Source organism: Gekko japonicus, unplaced genomic scaffold (genome assembly GCF_001447785.1).
Source record: "Gekko japonicus isolate JY-2015 unplaced genomic scaffold, Gekko_japonicus_V1.1 scaffold343, whole genome shotgun sequence".
Classification (NCBI taxonomy): Eukaryota; Metazoa; Chordata; class Lepidosauria; order Squamata; family Gekkonidae; genus Gekko; species Gekko japonicus.
This window is the reverse complement of record NW_015171513.1, coordinates 736869-756398: the sequence shown is the minus strand read 5'-3', so window position 1 is coordinate 756398 and position 19530 is coordinate 736869. Positions and strand designations below refer to the sequence as shown.

Genomic DNA, 19530 nt, shown 5'->3' with positions numbered 1-19530 from the left:
GATGGGGAGATGGGCAAATCATCAGCGGCAGCCTGATTAGGAGACTTATGATCAGGGGAGGTGTGAGCCTCAGATGCTTCGGTATTGGAATTGTCTTCCATTGAATCAGAGGACTCCTGGTGTGGCATTTGGACAGGAGTGTCCTGTTGACCAGTTAAAGGTCTTGGTGGAATGACAGGGGTGGAAACGACTGGGGTTTGAATGACCTGAGGGTTGGGAGGACGACTGTGATCCAAGTTATGCTGGGCAGGATTGTCTGTAGGAGGACGAGAGAGAGATGCTGAAGGTCTCGACCTGTGGGGCGATCTCGATCTATGAGCAGAGTGGGATGAATATCAATCCCAGTCGGAATAGCTTGCTGGAGTCAGCCATGGCAAGGATGGTGGATAAGCCCCATACAGATACCTCATCTGTCGTTGATCCCAAGACAGAGTTGGTGGCGGGGGTAAGAAGACTCGCGGGGATCGACTTCTGGACCATGTACATCTCGGAAACAAAGTGGCAGCTTCTCTTTGAGAGGAGCCCGTATAATCTTGGTTGTCGATATCGACAGATTGACTGTGTAGACGTGGAGGATGACGCTGCGTGTTGCATGAAGCATATCGGTGCCAGCGTGGATCGATGACTTAGGAGCTCTACCGTTTCGATGTCGGAGTAAGGATGCTCCATTTGGTGGACAGGGGAGTCCAAGACATGGATGGTCGGTATCGGTGGAGGGACTGGCCGATATCAGAGGCATTCCTCAATGCCGGAGCCGTTGATATCGATGGTTTCTCAGCGTCCATCGCTGAGGACGGATGTAGAGCCGATTCTAGCAGGGCCACTTTAAGGTGCGCAGCTCAGTTTTTTCGGGTCTGGTTTGAAAAGCGAGCACAGTGGCGACATGATTCGGGTCGATGAGACTCTCCGAGACAAAGTATGCAAAGGATATGACGGTCAGGAGGAGCAAGTTTACTACCGCACCCCTTGCACCTATTAAAAAAGCCCCACTTCTTCTCCATAAAAACCAAAATGAAGAAGAAAGAAGGGGTGAGGGGGGGTAGCCCGAAGGCCCGACTGAGGTAAAGCGGCAACCTTCCCCTCAGCAGAAAATAAAAGGGTTTTTTTTAAAGTTTTTTGAAAGAACAACGAAGAAAAAGAATAAACTGAGGAAAAATCCAAAGAGCCGTGAGGCAAAAAGCCAAAACACGCGAACCAATCTGACCGACGAAGAAAAAAGACTTTCCAATGCGGCGGTAGGAAAGGAACTGGTGAGATGTCCACGCTCACCCCTGTGGGCATGCACTAGATCCCATGGGTGTGAAGCACAGAGACCATGTCGAAGACATATAGTACCAAGGAGTAACCCAATGAGATTTATCTCAAGAGTAGGCAAGCTCCAAATTTGAGTCCATGCATGTTTTCTAGGATTAGATTCTAATGTAAATCTAATCATCCTGAACACAATGTATTTCAGTGGAAATTATTCACTTATCTAATCAGGTGAAAAGAGTTCAAGTGTTGTACATGGATGTGTAAACCCCCTCTAGTTGCTTGAATTAATTTTAACTTGGTTAAAACGTTTCAGTTTACTATAGTTGTTCAGCAACTCCTTTGTTCTTGAAGAGTTCACGCTTCAAATTTCAGTTACTGGAAATACTGCTGATACATATATAACAGGATATAGCAAGGAGGTTTTTTTCCATTTAATTGTCAGCTGTGGAAATCCAAATAGTTTTTAAATCACAGTATTTTCCATATTTCTTAATGCTATTTTTGATTAATGGTATCATGTTAATAAATATTTCTCTTTTTATCTTTTCATATACCACACATTAAAAAATATAACTATTTTATACCAAGAAAGAAATCTGAAATGTTCTATGCACATTTTGTATTAAAATATCTACTATTCAAGTAGTTGCATCCCTTGATTGTAGTCTTCAAATCAAGGTTGCTTCTATGTATAATTTGCATTATTAGTAAGTGTTTAAAAAAACTAAGGACACGCTGAAGTAGGAAACAAGGTGGGACACTAACATCACCACTCTGTGCAGACTTACTCCATTCTAAGCCAATTGATTTCAATGGGTTTAGGCAGGACTAAGTCTCCATAAGATTTTACTGTAAATCGTAAAAGACATTACAAGTTCACCATAACTATGGCTGCAGAGAACTTTTAAAAAATAATTATTTTTATACATGGATGTTCCTTCATTAACAATAAACATACTGAAAACAAAAAATGTTGTAAGATGCCAGATGCCTAAAAGTACATAACAGTATTGCAAAAGAAAATAAAGCTTCCAAAAGCAGCAAGCGCACTGGAAGAGAGTGACAGGTACACATCAAGGAAGCAGCTGAGTAAAATGGAACTGAAAAAGGTGTTAATAATAGTCATGTGTGTTTAATGCATTCATCCCAAAAGGATGACCTATACAATGAGGAAGAGGGAAATGTTAAAATCCCTGCTCCAGAAATTTGTAACGTGCATTCACTTTCACAGGATATAAGAAAACTTTCCAAATCTCAGTTTCAGGTGAGTAGCTGTGTTAGTTTGCAGTAGAAGAAGGGAGCTTTCACTCTCAAATGCTTATATCCTAGAAATCTTATTTGTCTTTTAGGTGCTACTGGACTTGAATCTTGTTTTGCAAATCTCAGAGCAGCTGTGTCTTTCAGTCAATGTTTCTATCAGATATTGCAAGTCAGTCAATATGTACAAGGAGAAAACAGATTGCCAACACAACTGTAGTGATTTAAATTAAAAGAACACAGGGAAAAAATTGGCCCTACCTGCCAAAGGCAGGTTGATACAATAATGGGAAACAATTCTGCTATGGTGACAGCAGTAGTAATTGTGTAATTATGAACTAACTTTATGAACATCGCCGTTAAAGAGAGGAACTGTACCTAGCTTAGCTTCCTAATAAAGATTAGTACAACACATTACTATTTTGAGTCAGCACTTCCCAGTTTAAAAACAGAGATACCCATTTAGAACAATACAAGTGTGGACCTGCAATACTCATGGGAGAGATTCCTTCACCCTCTTACCTTTAATCCCCCTCCACTGTCACTATGGCTGAGGGGTGACATGATCGAGGTTTATAAGATTATGCATGGGACAGAGCAGGTAGAGAAAGAAGTACTTTTCTCCCTTTCTCACAATACAAGAACTCGTGGGCACTCAATGAGATTGCTGAGCAGTCGGGTTAGAACAGATAAAAGGAAGTACTTCTTAACCCAAAGAGTGATTAACACTTGGAATTCACTGCCACAGGAGGTGGTGGCAGCTACAAGCATGGACGGCTTCAAGAGGGAATTAGATAAGCATATGGAGCAGAGGTCCATCGGTGGCTAGAAGGTATAGATGGTGGCACAAGGTATAGATAGGGACTCCAGGGCAATTGATGCTCTGTATTCTTGGTGCTTGGGGGGGTCAATAGTGTGAGGGCTCCTGGTGTCCTGGCCCCACTGCTGGACCTCCTGATATCACCTGGTATTTTTGGCCACTGTGTGACAGAGTGTTGGACTGGATGGGCCATTGGCCTGATCCAACACTGGCTTCTCTTATGTTCTTATAATTTCAGTTGGCTCTGCCATACCCAACCAGCCATGGCCTCCAGTGCCCTGTCCAGAATATCTAGGGCGGAGTGCGGGTGGCCATTCATCAACAGATAGACCTCGGTGTCATTGGCATACTGGTGACAACCCAGCCAAATCCCTGGAACGGCTGGGCAAGGGGGCACATACAGATGTTAAACAACATCAGCGAGGGGATTAAATTCTTGCACATTCTGTTGAATTCTTTCTTATTATGATCCATTTTCTCATAATGTTGCCCCTTTTCTCTAGGCCATTCACACACACTTTAAGCCAGGTTGGAGCCACTTCTATATGATGATATCCCACACAACTACTGTTTGTAATTACTGCAACATGAGCAAAACTGATATACTGCGTCTTTTGTACCCGATCAGCACCTACCAAGAGTGCTTTACTTAAGCTTATTTATAAATGGATATTCTGATGTTCTTTTATTCAGGTATGTTCTGATTACTTGGCAAAGGTTAGGTTACAGCTACTTTTGACATGAAACTGTACAATTTGTGGGAAGTACACAGGAATCTGACTAGGTGCTCTGCAGATGTCTCTTCATGGTTTGCAGTTCAATAAAGCCTAGCTTTTTCTACAACTCCATCCCCATCTATCTATGATCAGATGAGACTAGCACTGCTCCCCATCTGTCACTTCCCCTTCGGGCAGGCCCTTTACATGTCCGAGAGGGTGGGCTCTGACTCAGGAATGACCATGCTGAGATTGCTGCTACTGATCTTTTTGGTGGCACTGGGCTTCTGTTGTCTTCAGGTGCAAATAGCAAGAGTCTAGTGGGACCTCAAAGGCTGATTCCATGTATTGGTCCTCATCCCCTTCCTCCCCCCCCCACAGTCTTCTGGCTGCTGTGTGCAGCTTGCATAGGGAACAGGCTGGTGGTATTCCAAGGGTGTGTGTTGCTTCCCTAGCATGGGGGGGCAGTCTCTGGGTCCCACACTCCCCACCACACAGCTGGCATCTGATAAGCCATGCAGTGTGGTGGTGCAGGCACAGAGGACCCAAGGTGGATGCAAGGGAGCTGCTCCCACGGGTGTAGCATAGAGGAGTTGTGGATCAGCATCCCTTCTAAAATCATGGATCTCCAGGGCAGCTCATTGGCTGGGCCATATCATCCCCCCTTTTGTGGTTTGCAGGGATAAAACATCAGGTTGAGGCTTCTGACTGCCTTTCACCTGTCCGCATGTGGAAACTGAGCCAGGAGCCCTGGCCATGCTATCCCAGTGCCTTTCCACTCTCTATTCATGTCTATGCGTTCAATGGTCTCTACCTGGCCCCATGTGCTGCTGCTGGTGGCACAACTGCAGTGGAGTGCCTAATGCTGTTGTCATGCCTCCTTTGAAGCTCCCTTCTTAGTCCAGTGGTTAGAATACTGGTCTTGGATATGGGGTACGTGGGTTTGCACCTATCCTCTGTCAGTTCTGGTCATTCTGTTCTTACTTTTTCAGGGTGTGCGGTTTGAGCCAGGGATGGCTGCATGTGGGTAACATTTCTGGTGCCAGTCAGGTCCTTGCCAGGGGAAGGGGTAAGTGGTCTGTTTACTGCTCAGGTGCCAATCCCCTATGGGCTGGGAGAGCTCTAGGGCCATGTGCCTCTGCTGGAGTTGTGCTGTTGCTGTGTCTTCCCTCCCGGTTCACTGGTTCTCCATGGGAGGGAGTGGTGTGAGGGGCAGTGGCCAGATCTGTCAGTGATTGGCTGTGCTTGTGTGTGCCGTTCACAGGGGCATCATTGACTGCCCATTGTCCGATTGGTGGTGGTTGCTATGGATTCCAGCATGCTTGCTATACTGTCTGTGCCTTGCAGATAGGTGTCCTTTCTCCCTGTGGAATGTCCTTAGGGAATGGACTAACAGCACCACTTTTGTGGCCCTCAGGATTTGTGTTGCCAGTGTATGAAAAAACCAGCCTCACACAAAATGGGATCAAAGTGGAAGCCATTTGAAACTGCATTTGTGTGGCAACAGTTCCAGATACTAAGCTATTCATATGAAGTAACTTGCCAAAGGAACCATTTATGGCTGTGGAGAACCTCCCAAGTTTTCACTTTGAGTTTTTGAAATGTTCCTAGTTTTCTCTCTCCCCCCCTCTGCTCTCTGGAAAGGCAGGAAGCTAAGTCAGTTACCAGCCATAGTTATGCAACTGGCTTGACTTGCAACGGAACTGAGGGATTTGGTGTTAGGAATCTCCAGCTGACTCGTGGAGATTTCCCAGAATACCAGCAAGGAGGGCTTCCAGGATGCATCTGGATGGCCCAGGGTCCATCTGGGTGACCTGGGCGGACCAGAGCAAAGGGGGTGGAAAGTGTGATGTAGAATGGGTGGAGTCAGAGGTTTACTAAACATGCTTGCTCCCAGGAGAGAGGGTCAATTGATGCTGGTCCTTGGAAGAGCTCTGCGCTCTGATCAGCAGGTTGGTGGCCATCTTGAACATGGAGGCTGTCTGGCTGGAGGCAGGATGCCGGAGGTAAGGTAATGAAACATCCTTAGAACATTTTGTAACTTTCTAAGCTTGGATTGCCTGGTTTACTTCAACATCTAGCTAGAGTATGTTTTAGAACCAGGGACAGGGGATGCGATTACAACCAACTTTTATTTGTTATTCTGGTTGCAGATCTGGTGCTGTGCTAAAAGTATGCTTGTAACGGTTTTCTCTTTTTAATAAATATTTTAATCTTTGAAGTTGGTGGTGTTCTCTTGTTATACTTAATTGTTCAATGAAACTAATTTTGTACAGAAAGAAAACATAGACTAAGCTAATGCTTAGCTGCCCTAGAATTTTGAAGAAGTGAGCAGTGACTCATGAAAGCTCATACCCTGCTCCAAATTTTGTTAGTGTTTGAGGTGCTACTGGACTCTTACTATTTTCTGCTAGAATTTTGAATATATTTATATTACGGGGAGGGAAGGCTGCATGGTATGGCCCCCATCAGACGTCAGGAACTAAGCAGGCTCAGTACTTGGATGGGAGACCACCAAGGATGACTCTCTGGAAGAAGGCAATGACAAACCCCCTCTCCTTCTCACTTTGCCTTGAAAGCCCCTTGCTGGGGTCTCCATAAGTTGGTTGCAACTTAAAGGCACTTACATTCATAAATATGTTAGGACAATAAGTATACAAGAACCAACTTATTAGGCTGCCCAAATAGCATTCCTTCTGCCAAGAAGGGCTTACACATTCATTTCAGTAGGGAAAGTGAGTTCAGTGTGCTCCCAGAATTCTTGATTGGACCATAGAACGTTTTGTCTGCTCTGTAAGAAATTAATAATAATATTGATTAATGCTACTGAGCTTATTAGCTGAGTGAAGATGGTGTACCACTAATATCTAACATTACAATGAAGCTTACTGAATGTGCACATATTAAACATTATATAGTATGCAGTTCAGGTTATTTTCTCCTAAAGGGTAATCAAGTTCATATTAGGATCCAGTGCAGTTAAAAGAATGCTGCCGTGCATGGTGCTGAAGGCGGAAGTATCTCTTTATCAAAGTACTTTGTTATGCAGTTTTGCACGCAACAGTATGACTGCCACAAAGTGATATGCTTTTAGAGAAAGCTTTCTCACAACCTGCAGAGAAGGAAGAGAAACTTTCATTACAGCACACCATTCCTTGCTGAGAGGAATCCTCCAAATCAAAAAAGGAAACTTTTTAGAGGTCAACACTATTTCACCCCCACAGTATTTATTTAAGAGCTCAAATCAGAGAAAATCCAGAATCAATCTGTTTCATGTACTGTAAACTGGCACACTTAGTTATTAAAAAGAAAATTGAGACCTCCATGGTGAGAAATAAAAAATAAATCACACAGTGACATCAAACCAATATATGGAACTCAGAGGTAACTAGAAAAGGTCAGCGGCACTCATCTATTTATATATGTCTGCATATCACTGCTGCATTGTTGCCTGCTTAAAGAAAAACAATTAACGGATGCACTTTTACAGCACGTCCTACAGGGAAAGTCTTTCCTATGTGCCTTTAAAAAAAAGTAGCTGTAATTTTCAATCCCACTCTAAATGAGAGGATATTGGAACTATGGGAAAAATAATTGTGGAGGTAGAAAATAAATTTCACCAGCAAGTTTAATACTGAAGGCAGAGAATGCAAATAATTATTTAAAATAATTTCCAATATATTTAGTTTTGGTTTGTTCAATTGAGGCAAATTAAAATTATCTTTACATCATGAAATATCTTTACATCACAAGATTACATCAAGTTAGATATCTCCTTAATACTGTAAAGCTTTATACCTTATTTCCAGTTCATAAATGGATTTAATTTCTAAACATGCTGCATGCTAGCCATGGCAAGGGATATAGAGAATCAAATATTCCTTGAATTTATAGAAATGGCTGTACCCAACAATTCCTCAGTGCCATCAGAGGCACTAGGATCCAGGAGATCCAGGTTCGAATCCCTACTCTGCCATGGAGGCTTCTTAGGTGACTGTGGGCCAGTCACATAGTCTTAGCCTAGTCTACTTCATAGGGTTGTTGTGAGGATACAATTGAGAAGAGTAGAACGATGCAAGCTGCTTTGGGTTCCCATTGGTGAGAAAGGCAGGCTAAAAATTAAGTAAATGAATAAATAAACAATAGGTTGTATCCCAAAGGCTGTTGTTCACACTTTTCTGACTTCAAAGCTTAATATTCTAAGAATGTGTAATTAGTAAGATATCCAAACACCACGGTTCAAAGAAACCTGAAGCCTGTATTTTAGATTTGCTCTCTGAATTCATGGCACGGCAGGAATATTGAGAAAGGTTGGAAAGGTAAAAGATGCATTTATTACGCATTTTAGCAATGCTTATATTTACTAGATTCTGTGAAACACCAAACTATGTCTTCAAGAACACTAGTTGGTTCACTTGATATCAGTGATGCTTTCCAGTATCTGTCATATATTTCTGACCTGAACTGTTTGTAGCAAAACATGGGAACTGGTGTGTCTGAACTGAAACTGTATGTTACACGAGTGTCTGTTTATCTTCCTTGAATTTAAGGCCTACATATATTACAAATATAATAGTCATGACTTTTCACAATAACTCTTGTGTATTTGCATTTCAGGATTTGTATTTGGCAATATGCTTCCTCCAGTTTGTTTGTAAGTGTGGAAGATGTGTGCAGGCATAGCAGGTACGGAACTCGGTTCTATAATTTCAGTTGTATACAGGACTATTTTTGGGCAGGAACGCACAGGAACGGAGTTCCGGCTGGCTCCTGAGTTGGCCACGCCCAGCAGGAGCTCATTAGCATAACAGGCCACACCAAAAAGCAGAAACTCATTGGAATTGGCTACATTAGGGGTGTGTGGCCTAACATGCAAAGGAGTTCCTGCTACAAAAAAAGCCCTGGGTTTTGACAACAAACAAGGTAAACAGAATAAGAAGCAAAAAGTGGGTGTGGCTGGATGACCACACTTCTGGTAACATGGGGGTATGGCCTAATATGCTAATGAGCTGTACTACCAGGGGTGTGGCCTAATATGCTAATGAGTTTCTGCTGTTGGGTATGGCTTATTATGCTAATGAGTTCCTGCTGGGTTTTTTCTACCAAAAAAGCCCTGGTAGTATATAAGCTTTGGGCATTCAGATGGAAGCTTATGCCAAACAACTGTGTTTGGGCCTGGAGATGAGATTATAGCAGTCTTCCTATTATCTGGAAGCAGATGTTCCAAAACAGAGCATTGCTTTCTATGTCACCCATCTGTGTGATAATCCAATTTGTTATGAATAGCTATAGACAATCTTCCTATCACTTGGATATTATCAGGCAATTGGTAGGTGTCCAAAGGGGGCACATTGGGGGATGCCATTGGGTAATGGCATGATGTCACTTCCTGGGAAAACCATGAAGTGATGTCACACCTCTCTACAAACAGCCACAGAGTTTCCAATGAATCCTAGAGCAAACATCATGCCATTGCTCAAGGGCAATTTTTTAAACTTTATTTTCTCCTGCCAGCCACAAGAGTGTCGGTGGGACATGGGAGCTGGGGGATCCCCTGGCACAGCAGGAAATTGGCAAGCCTGCTGGCAACCACAGATATGCAGTTCTGTTGACAATGGAGCCATTGCAAAACTTTCCCCACCTAACCAGCAAGCAGGTAAGAACTGTTCTGCAAGAAGAGCTTTAGTTCTGATCCTTTGTATCTATCTGACCCTATTTGGGCAAGATGATAGAGAGGGCAGTGGCAACTCAGTTACAGGGCTTCTTGGATGATGCTTCCATCCTAGATCCCTTCCAATCTGGCTTTTGCCCAGGTCATGGGACATAGGTGGCATTGGTCGCCCTCACAGATGACCTCTGGAGGCATCTGGATCAGGGCAGATCGGCAGTGCTGTTGCTGTTAGACCTGTCAGCTGTGTTCAACATGGTCGACTGTCAGCTACTGATCCACCGTCTCACCAATGCAAAAGTCTAGAGTGGCTTGTTTCTTTTCTCCAGGGCCGAGGACAAAGAGTGGCACTGGGGGACCAGCTGTCCTGAGGCACCCACTAGAATGTGGAGTGCCTCAAGGGACAGTGCTGTCCCCAATGCTTTTCAACATCTATATGCATCCTCTTGCCCAGAGGAGGCATGGGCTGGGATGTCATCAGTATGTGGATGACACCCAGCTCTATCTGTTGTTGGGCCATCAGTCCAACTCCAAACCCGAAGATCTAGACTGGCCATTACAAACTGTGGCTTAAGCTGAGCCAGCTGAAATTGAATCCAATGAAGACGGAGGTCCTGTGCCTGAGTTGGAATGGTCCAAGGGCAAGGATCCTGCTCCTGACCTTTGATGGGGCACCACTGGTACAAGCGCCAGAGGTTAGGAGTTTGGGAGTGGTCCTAGACACCTCCTTAACAATGGAGGCCCAGGTAGCAGCCACTGCCAAGCCAGCCTTTTACCATTTTTGGCGGATTAGGCAGTTGGTTCCCTTCCTTTAATTCAACGAATTGGCAACAGTGATCCACGTGATGGTCACTTTGAGATTTGACTACTGTAATGCCCTCTACATGGGGCTGCCCTTGTCTCAAATCCAGAAGCTGCAGCTGGTGCAAAATGCTGCAGCCAGGCTTTTGATGGGACTCTTCATTTGGGAGAACATCCAGCCTGTACTAAAGACATTGCACTGACTGCCTATAGCATACCGGATTCGTTTCAAGGTGCTGGTTCTTACCTGTAAAGCCCTTTATGGCCAGGGTCTGACATACCTGAGGGACCACCTTTCCCCTCATGTACCCCAGAGAGTGCTGCAATCAGGGGCCCAGAAACGGCGGCCTTTCTGAGTCTCAAGGAGGCCAGGCTAGCAACAACCAGGGCCAGGGCTTTCTCAGTGGTGGCTCCACTCTGGTGGAATGAGCTCCCGGAAGAGACCAGGGCCCTGCGGGACCTTTTACAGTTCCGCAGGGCCTGTAAAATTGAGCTCTTCCACCAGGCTTTTGGAGCCGCCACCACTACTAACAACTGACAGCCTATGGTCAGAGAGCCTTGTTCCCCTGGGACTTTTAACTACAACCTGAGCTAACCACCTAAGACAATCGATGAAGATCAAGGAGGCGACTGTGAGATGAGAGAACTAAGCAGCAGCAACAACTGCTGTGAAATCATCGCTATTAGCACTTTATTATGTTTTATGGCTTTAGAATCTTGTATCAATTCATGCTGTTTAATCTTTATTCTATACTATTGTAAATTTTATGTTGTTTTTATGTAAGCCGCCCTGAGCCGGCCTCAGCTGGGAGGGCGGGGTAGAAATTTAATAAATCAAATCAGATCTATCTGATCCTCTGTATCTAGATTTACACCTTGTGTTCTCCCTTCACATGCAATCTTCCAATAAACACAGAAAAATTGCTTTAATAACCCCTAGATCCTTTGTTTTGCTACTGAGAAATGATCAACCCTACATTTTTCTGAGCTTTCCACTGCATTTACTAGGTCTTTTCCCTATTGTCCAAGCAAAAACATTTTAGATCCTCTAGCCTTCTCTGTCTTTCTAAGAAGCAAATGCCTGCTTTGTCTCTCAGAAACAGTATATATTCAGCACCCATTGGGAGACAGTAGGGAGGGAGGGCAGGCTTATCTTCCCTGAAGGTCAGTTGTTGTTAGAAGAACAAGGATGCTAAAGACACACACAACGAGAACACACAGTTCCTGAAGTTATGATAAGGACCCTAGAAGCGTCCAGCCTATCTTATCACACCAAAAAAGACATTGCAACATATATAGTACACACAGTTTTGCATGATCATTCTGATGCCCAGTGGCCACATAGAGCACTTGTTTGTTTGTAAGATTGCCCCACATGCTGCACAGGACTGATCCTTCTGCATAGGAGGGTCCACCCTGTTCCATAACAGTACACTCTTTGTTCATCTGCACCAACCGAGTTCTCTAAGTAATTATACTGTCTCTATGTGCATTTGTCTTTTGTCCCTTGCACAATCTAGAAGTCAGTGTGAGAGTGCTACTAAATTACTTGTGTTGTTTTTGTTGTTGTCGTCTTGCCGTCAACTTGCTATGAAACGTATTTATGTGTTTTACTTATTTCTACTTTAGAGAAAATGAAATGACCAAATAAAGATCCAGACAAGATTGACTTAAGATACTCCAGCATAGATGTTTTCAGACCAAAGTTTGATACACAGTCTGTTTTTAACTTTGGTGTCCTTACTTTTTCAAAAAGAAGAATAAAGCCGGGGAAGACATCCTTAAATTCTTTTGAATTATAGAAAATTCCGTAAATGTAAAAACATTGGTATAGTTTTGAGATTTACACCTTGTGTTCTCCCTTCACACACAATGCTCCAATAAACACAGAGAAAACTGCTTTAATAACCCCTTGAAATCAGATAATATTCTGAAAATTCCGTTTCAATGACAAGGGAGCCTGGGCAGAAGCCAAGAGGCCCAGGTGCATTGTGTCATGCCAGTATTTAATGTAGTCTAATATCAGATAGATGCTAGAGAGAGAAAATACTCAGAATAAAGTACAGATAATAGCATGGACAACCACTCATTGCAAAATTACTTTTGCTCATCATGCTGTGCGCTTTGTATTAAATTTTTCTGTCAAGTGGTAGGAATCACAGGGAGAAGTGGCTTGAAAACCCCTTCTTGTAACCCTGGATAAGTATCTATAATATTAGGCTTTCATATGATAATGGCAAATGATGCCCCTCTTTGAAAAATTTCTGACTGGTAATGAAAGTCCTAATCAGATTGTTGTTGTTGAGAAGCAGGAGGTGGGGGAATGATGCCTCTGCTGCCGCTCCCCCCCCCCTTTTGCTGAATTTAGAAAACTTTACAAGATGGGTAAAGTCTTTGGGAATATATCTTACATGAATTTCTAACAAACCCTTTGGTTGTTTTATAAAACTGAAAGGTGGTGGTTTAATAAAAGCTGGCCCTCCTGAGGCATTTTCATTAAAGGCTCTCTCTAGACAACATCACAATGTTTGCATTATCCCTCTATACTCCCCAGAGAATACAAGCATTACCTTTTCAGCAGGAGTCAACAGTGTGTGTGAAGGCATGAGAGGAGATGATTAGATTTTGCCTTTTGCTGCACAAAGTAACGGCTTGGAACAATAGTATGGTTAGGATTAAAATGCAAAGTTTTTTTTTTCCCTGCCTGCTATTTGAATGCTAAATTGTTTCTGTGAGGGGGAAAAAAATGACACTATGGAGGATTTATTTTAATGAAGATTTTAATCTCATGAATGTATTATTTTCCTCTGTTGTATCCATTTGCAATATCAGGTCTCAAAAATAGTGATAGCCAATAGCCGATTAGAGAATTATGGTTGGTCTGTATATGTGTAACAAGAAGATTAACTAAACAATGAAAACAATGATGAAGCTTTCAATGTGCTGCATTAAATGAGCATAACAAGAGGAAGGACAAGCCATGGACTCCTACAGCAATTCTGTATGCTTACTAGAAGAGTGCACCTCTAAAGACATTTACCATCTGTGTAGACTTCTCTGCGCAGATGTCCTTGCTGGTGTTTTTGCTTTTTGGCAGGACGAACCTTCTGTATTACAGCAGCACTCATATTGCTGTCAGTAGATACAGGACTAGTGGGTCTAGGGCAGTGTGAGGCATGATAACGTCTACGGCCTGGAAAGAAAGAGAGGTATAATGTTTAAATACATCCCTTGTTTTGTTTTTAAAAAACATCATTCTCTTTCAATTTGTAAACAGAAATATTATTCTGATACTACTGAGGTTTAGTGTTATAGTACTGTATAATTAGAAGACAATAATTCCTCCAGAGAAGGACAAAAAACAACCACCATCCCATATTCTTACTTGAATTGCAAGTATATTAATTGGGGTAGAACAGAAGTAGCAAACACTGTCAGACTCCCGACATTGGACATAGTCAGATTCCCTCAAACATAATAGATAATATTAAACAAAGTTCTTTTGCACTTAGCAGGGATTCCCTCTAAGCTGAGTTCGTGTGAGCTAGCTCACAGTTTTTTAGCCTCCGGCTCACACATTTTTATCTTAGCTCAGGAAGGATGGCTCCAGAGCAAATTAATTTATGCAGCAGCCAAATCACTCACTCACAACTTTCATGCCAGTAGCTCACCAAGTAGAATTTTTGCTCACAAGACTCCACAGCTTAGAGGGACCTTTGGCAGGGAATGGTTGGAGTGAAAGAGGCATATGTGAAATACAGTAAACAGAAACAGGGCTGCCTTTAGATCAAAGTGGCACTCTCTTTCAATGTTCCTTCTGTATCCGGTCTAGCAGCCCTGGTTGCTAAGGTTTGTTGAATATTAACATACCTTTTTGACTGCTTTACTTGTAAGCTATCTGCTGTGCATATTCCTAGCTAACCATCTATGTACCTACATCCAAGGTCCCTCTGCTTTTCCTTCATCCACTAATACTTCAGTACAGGCATTAAGAGCTCACTTCAGGGAGGAGAGAAGCCATAGTTCAGTGGCTGAGTCCATGCTTTGCATTGTTAAGGTCACGGGTTCAGTTCCTGCCCTTTTCAGTTAAAGGTTCAGACAGAAAGTCAGTGGGAAAGACTCTGGAGATCTTCTGCCAATCAAAGCAGGCAGCACTGAGTTGGTATGACTTGGCATAAAGATGCTTCATTCTCATAATGAAGCAGCTTTTGTTGGCACATTTCACATCAGGTCCAATGACTTTTGGATGCCCTTGCCACTGCTTAAGCAGAGTTAAAGATTACTGAACTATAAGTCAGCTATAGTTTAATATTGTAGATATGACAGTTTGCATTTAATTTCTACCCAAAAAAATGGTATGCCTCTTTTTATTGAAGAAACTACCAAAAGAATTAATGGACAGATAATGCAGAAGCATCGTTTTGAGTGTGCCTGGATTAATTTATTATTTTTCTATTCTATTGTTCTTCTATTGACTTCAGGATGACATAAATTCACTTTATCCTAACGACTAAGTAAGGTTGAAAGACTTGTCTAAGACTACACAATGAACTAACTACTGGGATAGGTGAATTGATGACTCCTTGGTCATTCACCATTTAGCCTACGTATAAAGATCAACATTTTTTTTAAAGCCTTAAAAATTATCCTTGCAGCTTCTTCTTAGAGGAAAGTGGGAGAAATGTAGGATCCCAAGGTCACACAGAAATAGAAGCTGTAAGCAAAAAAGTCAACCATAAATGAAGTAAATAAATAAATAAATAAAATAGAGAAGAAACAAGAATATTTCACTACTACGTACTGAATTACAGAAAAAATTGCTTTATTATTGTTCTCACTCCCATTTTCCACTATATTTTCTTCCTGTGAACTACATATTCAATTGTGAAGCACAAGCAGTGTGAAACAGAAGTACACAGCTTTATTATGCACATGGCATTTTTTTTGCTGTGGTAATGCCAAAAATTAATACCCCATTTGTATGATTCACGTAGGAATGTCTCTACCACATTCTACTGATCCACAGGGTTCTTTTACTTAACATGATTGTAGGTAGATACATTCTATAACTGCTATTTTTAATATCACAATCCTCAGGCAAATTTCAAGTTTGAAAAATTAAATATTGATGGACAACCATTAGTTCAATAAAGAATTATTTCTTTGTCATAAAACTCTTAAGTATGTGTTCTGTAATGTACAAAGATATCTAAGACAAAAACCCTGTGTGTTTGTATGTTGCTAGACTTTTTTTTGGTAAATATTTTTATTCTTTTCAAAAAAGAAAAGAAAAGTGCATATACCAACAACCATAATTTCCATCCAGCAACTCATCAAAGGATTGTACAACCATATTCACTTACACCTGAATTTCATTTTAGCAACCTTTAACAGTTATTTTTGTAACTTGTACCTTTTACTTTACCATATTTCAGATACGTTGACTACTATTGGGCAACCCAGAAACATATTTCCCTGTCTACTCTAACTTAGAATTGTTCTATCATAATTGTTCTTATCCTTAAAAATTCCCATTTAAAGTTATTACCTCTATGTAAGGTTTTTACCATAATTAAAGATGTACAATGCTCATCAAACCCTTCATTAAACGACTTCTCTCAGAGGAGGCCTGTCTTCTTATCTAACTTTTGTTAGTTTCTTTTTACATTTTACTAACCATATTCAATCAAATTGGGTCAACCATCTCACCTCTAAAGCCACCTACTTACATTCTATTTTTCTAGTGTAAATTAAACATTATACTGTTTCCTATTTTTTAAATAGTACCTTTTTAACACCATTATTTAAACACTCACCAAATTCACTATTATTAACCCTCAAAATAACATGTTCACATATATCGTAAAGGTTGAAGATTACATAAACTAAAAAAAGAAGAGAAAAAAGAAACAAAGGAAATATTTAAGAAAAAATCAAAATATAAATTTATACAGAGAATAAATGGCGTAAAGTTGAAAACCATAACTTCTAAACAACAACTCATCAAAAAGTATTCAACAGTTTTCACTTACATATGGGTTTCATTTCTCAGCAACCTTTACCAATTAATTTTGTAACTTATACCTTTTAGTTTACCATATTTCAAATATGTTATTTACTGTTGAACAAAACAAAAAACATATTTTCTTGTCGTCATAAATATTTTTACCCTTAAAAAATTCCCATTTAGAGTTAATAACTTTAGGCATAAATTTAACCATAATTAAAGATGTACAATACTCTTCAAACCATTCATTAAACAACTTTCCTCAGAAAAGGCCTATTTTCTTATCTACCTTATGTTAGAAATTACTCCCTTTTACCTTTTGTTAACCTTATTTACTCATGTTACACTAACCAACTAACCTCTAAAATCATCTACTTCTTACAACCCACTTATCTAAATTAAATTACAAATTACATTTATATTGTATCCTAATTTTAGTTAATTCTTTTTTAAAGCCATTATTTAATCAATCACCAAATCTACTATTTTTTAACCTTCCACATAATATGTCTAAGCACATATATCATATGGGTTAAAATGAAATTCATTTATCAATGCCTTACTATATGAGCAGTCCTTAATCTCATTTCTCATTCAAACCAACATCATACAGAATAAATACATTGTTACAATCACCAATTAAATATCATCTTTTCCCCCAAAAAATCAATAATCTTTCCCCCCCACAACCATTGCCTGATGTCACAACCATCCCATAACTCCCTTAAGGATCACATTGCAACCTAAATCCCCAATGTCACCCAAATTCATATGTGTTAAAAATGAAATTCATTTATCAATACCGTACTATATGAGCAGTCATATAGAAATCAATAACCTTCCCCCACACACACAACCGTTGCCTGATGTCTGTATCCTCTTTGTACATTTTCACCTTCTTCTTCACACTAATGATTTACCACACCTTGCAATTTATATTCTTTTTTGCCAGCTTCCTTCTTGCTATAATCCAAGGTTTTTGAGAGTCTTTCTTGTCAATTTAAATTTGATTTAACCAGTTCTCATCAATTTCTTTTGGCTTGTTCTCTTTTTTGCTATTTCTCCCATTCTTTTGCCAAAATGTTTTAGAGAAGCCCTCTTTCTCAGCCCAGTCGTTAAGTAAATGGGTTTTATAGTCTCCTTATAATTACTCCTTTGTTCCTTACAATTTTCTGCATGTATTGTCAATAAAGGTTGTATATCAAGAGCCATCTTCTCTTGGTCACAGTCCTGTTCCTCTGTAACATCCTGCCTGCTTTGCACCAACTCTTTGTCTTTTCCCAAATTTGAGTACACATTCTGCTTATTTTTTGTATAGTTCTCAATAGCTTCCTCAATCCTCTTTTGTATCCCTTCCATAAGTACTCCCTGAAATTATTTCCATATCTTCATTAATCTTCTCCTCCTCCTCTTCAGTGTCCTTTTGGAATGCCATCTCTCTCTCTGTCTCTCTATTTTTTAACTACACCTTCTCTTTCCACCTTGTTTATTCATATAGCACTGATTAACTCACACTGAAGATTTACTCAATTTTAACAGCTACAGATCTTTGCCACCAGATGAGTTTTTACTCCAAAAAAGACAAGACTCATGCTCAATTATTCCTCTTAATCACTTTCTCGCCGTTCTTCACCTCCATTTTGGAAACATACAGCCTGGGGTATTTTTTACCGAGTCATTTTTTTCGAAATTGTAAGTAAAGATACAAGTACTCAGTTAAACTTCCCTTCTTTTCCTTTTCCGCATTGCTGTGTACTAAATTTCTATCCAAAGTGTTTAAAAACGGATCGCTGCGGCTGGGTAGAACATGGCGACCATGTCCTACTCCACTAATCTCTTCCGCTTTGGGGCAATAATGGACAGCCCCCCCACACATTCACCAGGCGTGGAAGGGGCCAAGATTGAGCCCCTGCTCCCAAAGGAGTGAAAAGGGATCAGATGGCTCGGAGCAACCCGAAACCTCCCGTCGCCATGCCATACCGGAACCCAGGAGTCATATGTTGCTAGACTTGATTACTCCTAGATTGAAAGGGCCCTCCAGCTGATCGGTGGGCCATGTGGTCCCCACCAATCAGCTGAAGCCCTTTATATCAGGCGGGGAGGGAGGGGGAGGCCAGGCAGGTGGTCACTCTTGGGGGTGGGGCTTGGGGGCTTCCCCTGCTGGCCAGCTGGTTGGGGGTTGATTGGAGCCCCCAAAAGTGGGGAAACCCACACCCGAACCTGGGGACTTGCAACCCTAACACATGATAAACAGAGTCTTGTAAATGCATGAAGATCTCCACCTCCATATTGTCCCACTTCCGCTTTCATGGGTTGCAGTGTGCAAAATGAGAATCCCCCATATCACCATAAAAGTGTCTGTTTCTTCCTCTGAGCATGTAATGAGGCTTTGATAACAGAGATCACAGAAGAAGGTACATTTTCTTGGATGGACAGTCCCTTTGATTCACGACATCTTCCATTGAACTTGCCTGCCCCCGCCCAAAACCTGCTTTGGTTTAGCTGCACTTTACTTGCTATAGAAAGACCTAAGGATAGCTATAAGCATTCAGGCTGGAAATGAACAGGGTTGCCAACCTCCAGGTGGAGCCTGGAGATCTCCCAGAATTACAAGTGATCACCAGACTAGAGAGAATGGCTATTTCAGAGGATAGACTCTTATGGCATTATACCTGATCAATGTCTTTCCCCCCACCTTTCCCAGGCTCCATCCCCAAAACCTTCAGGTATTTCCCAACATGGATTTGGCAACCCTAGCGAGTATGTGCACACATATGCTGTTTTACTTTCACAGCTACAGCCTGCCTAGAGATGTGAAGGCCCGGAAAACCCCCCGGAAAAATTCATGGAAAAAAAGTTTTCCCCCATTTTTTCCTGAAGCCTTTTTTGTTTTTTTTAGAAAAATTGGAAAAATTTAAAAAAGAAAAGAAAAAAAATTGATATAGAACGTTTTATTTTAACATGATGAATAAAATATTTTAAGACACGGTGTTCAAATATTTTCCAA

At 41.2% G+C, this 19530-nt stretch overlaps 1 protein-coding gene across 1 annotated transcript in view; it reads right to left on the bottom strand.

The window, feature by feature from the left end:
• The window catches only part of ROBO1 (roundabout guidance receptor 1), a 433180-nt gene that overhangs the window by 8823 nt on the left and 404827 nt on the right, over nucleotides 1–19530 (bottom strand). The window contains exon 27 of the mRNA XM_015419360.1: nucleotides 13557–13709. Within this exon, the coding sequence (XP_015274846.1) occupies nucleotides 13557–13709 (153 nt within the window). The remainder of the gene's footprint in view (nucleotides 1–13556; nucleotides 13710–19530) is intronic.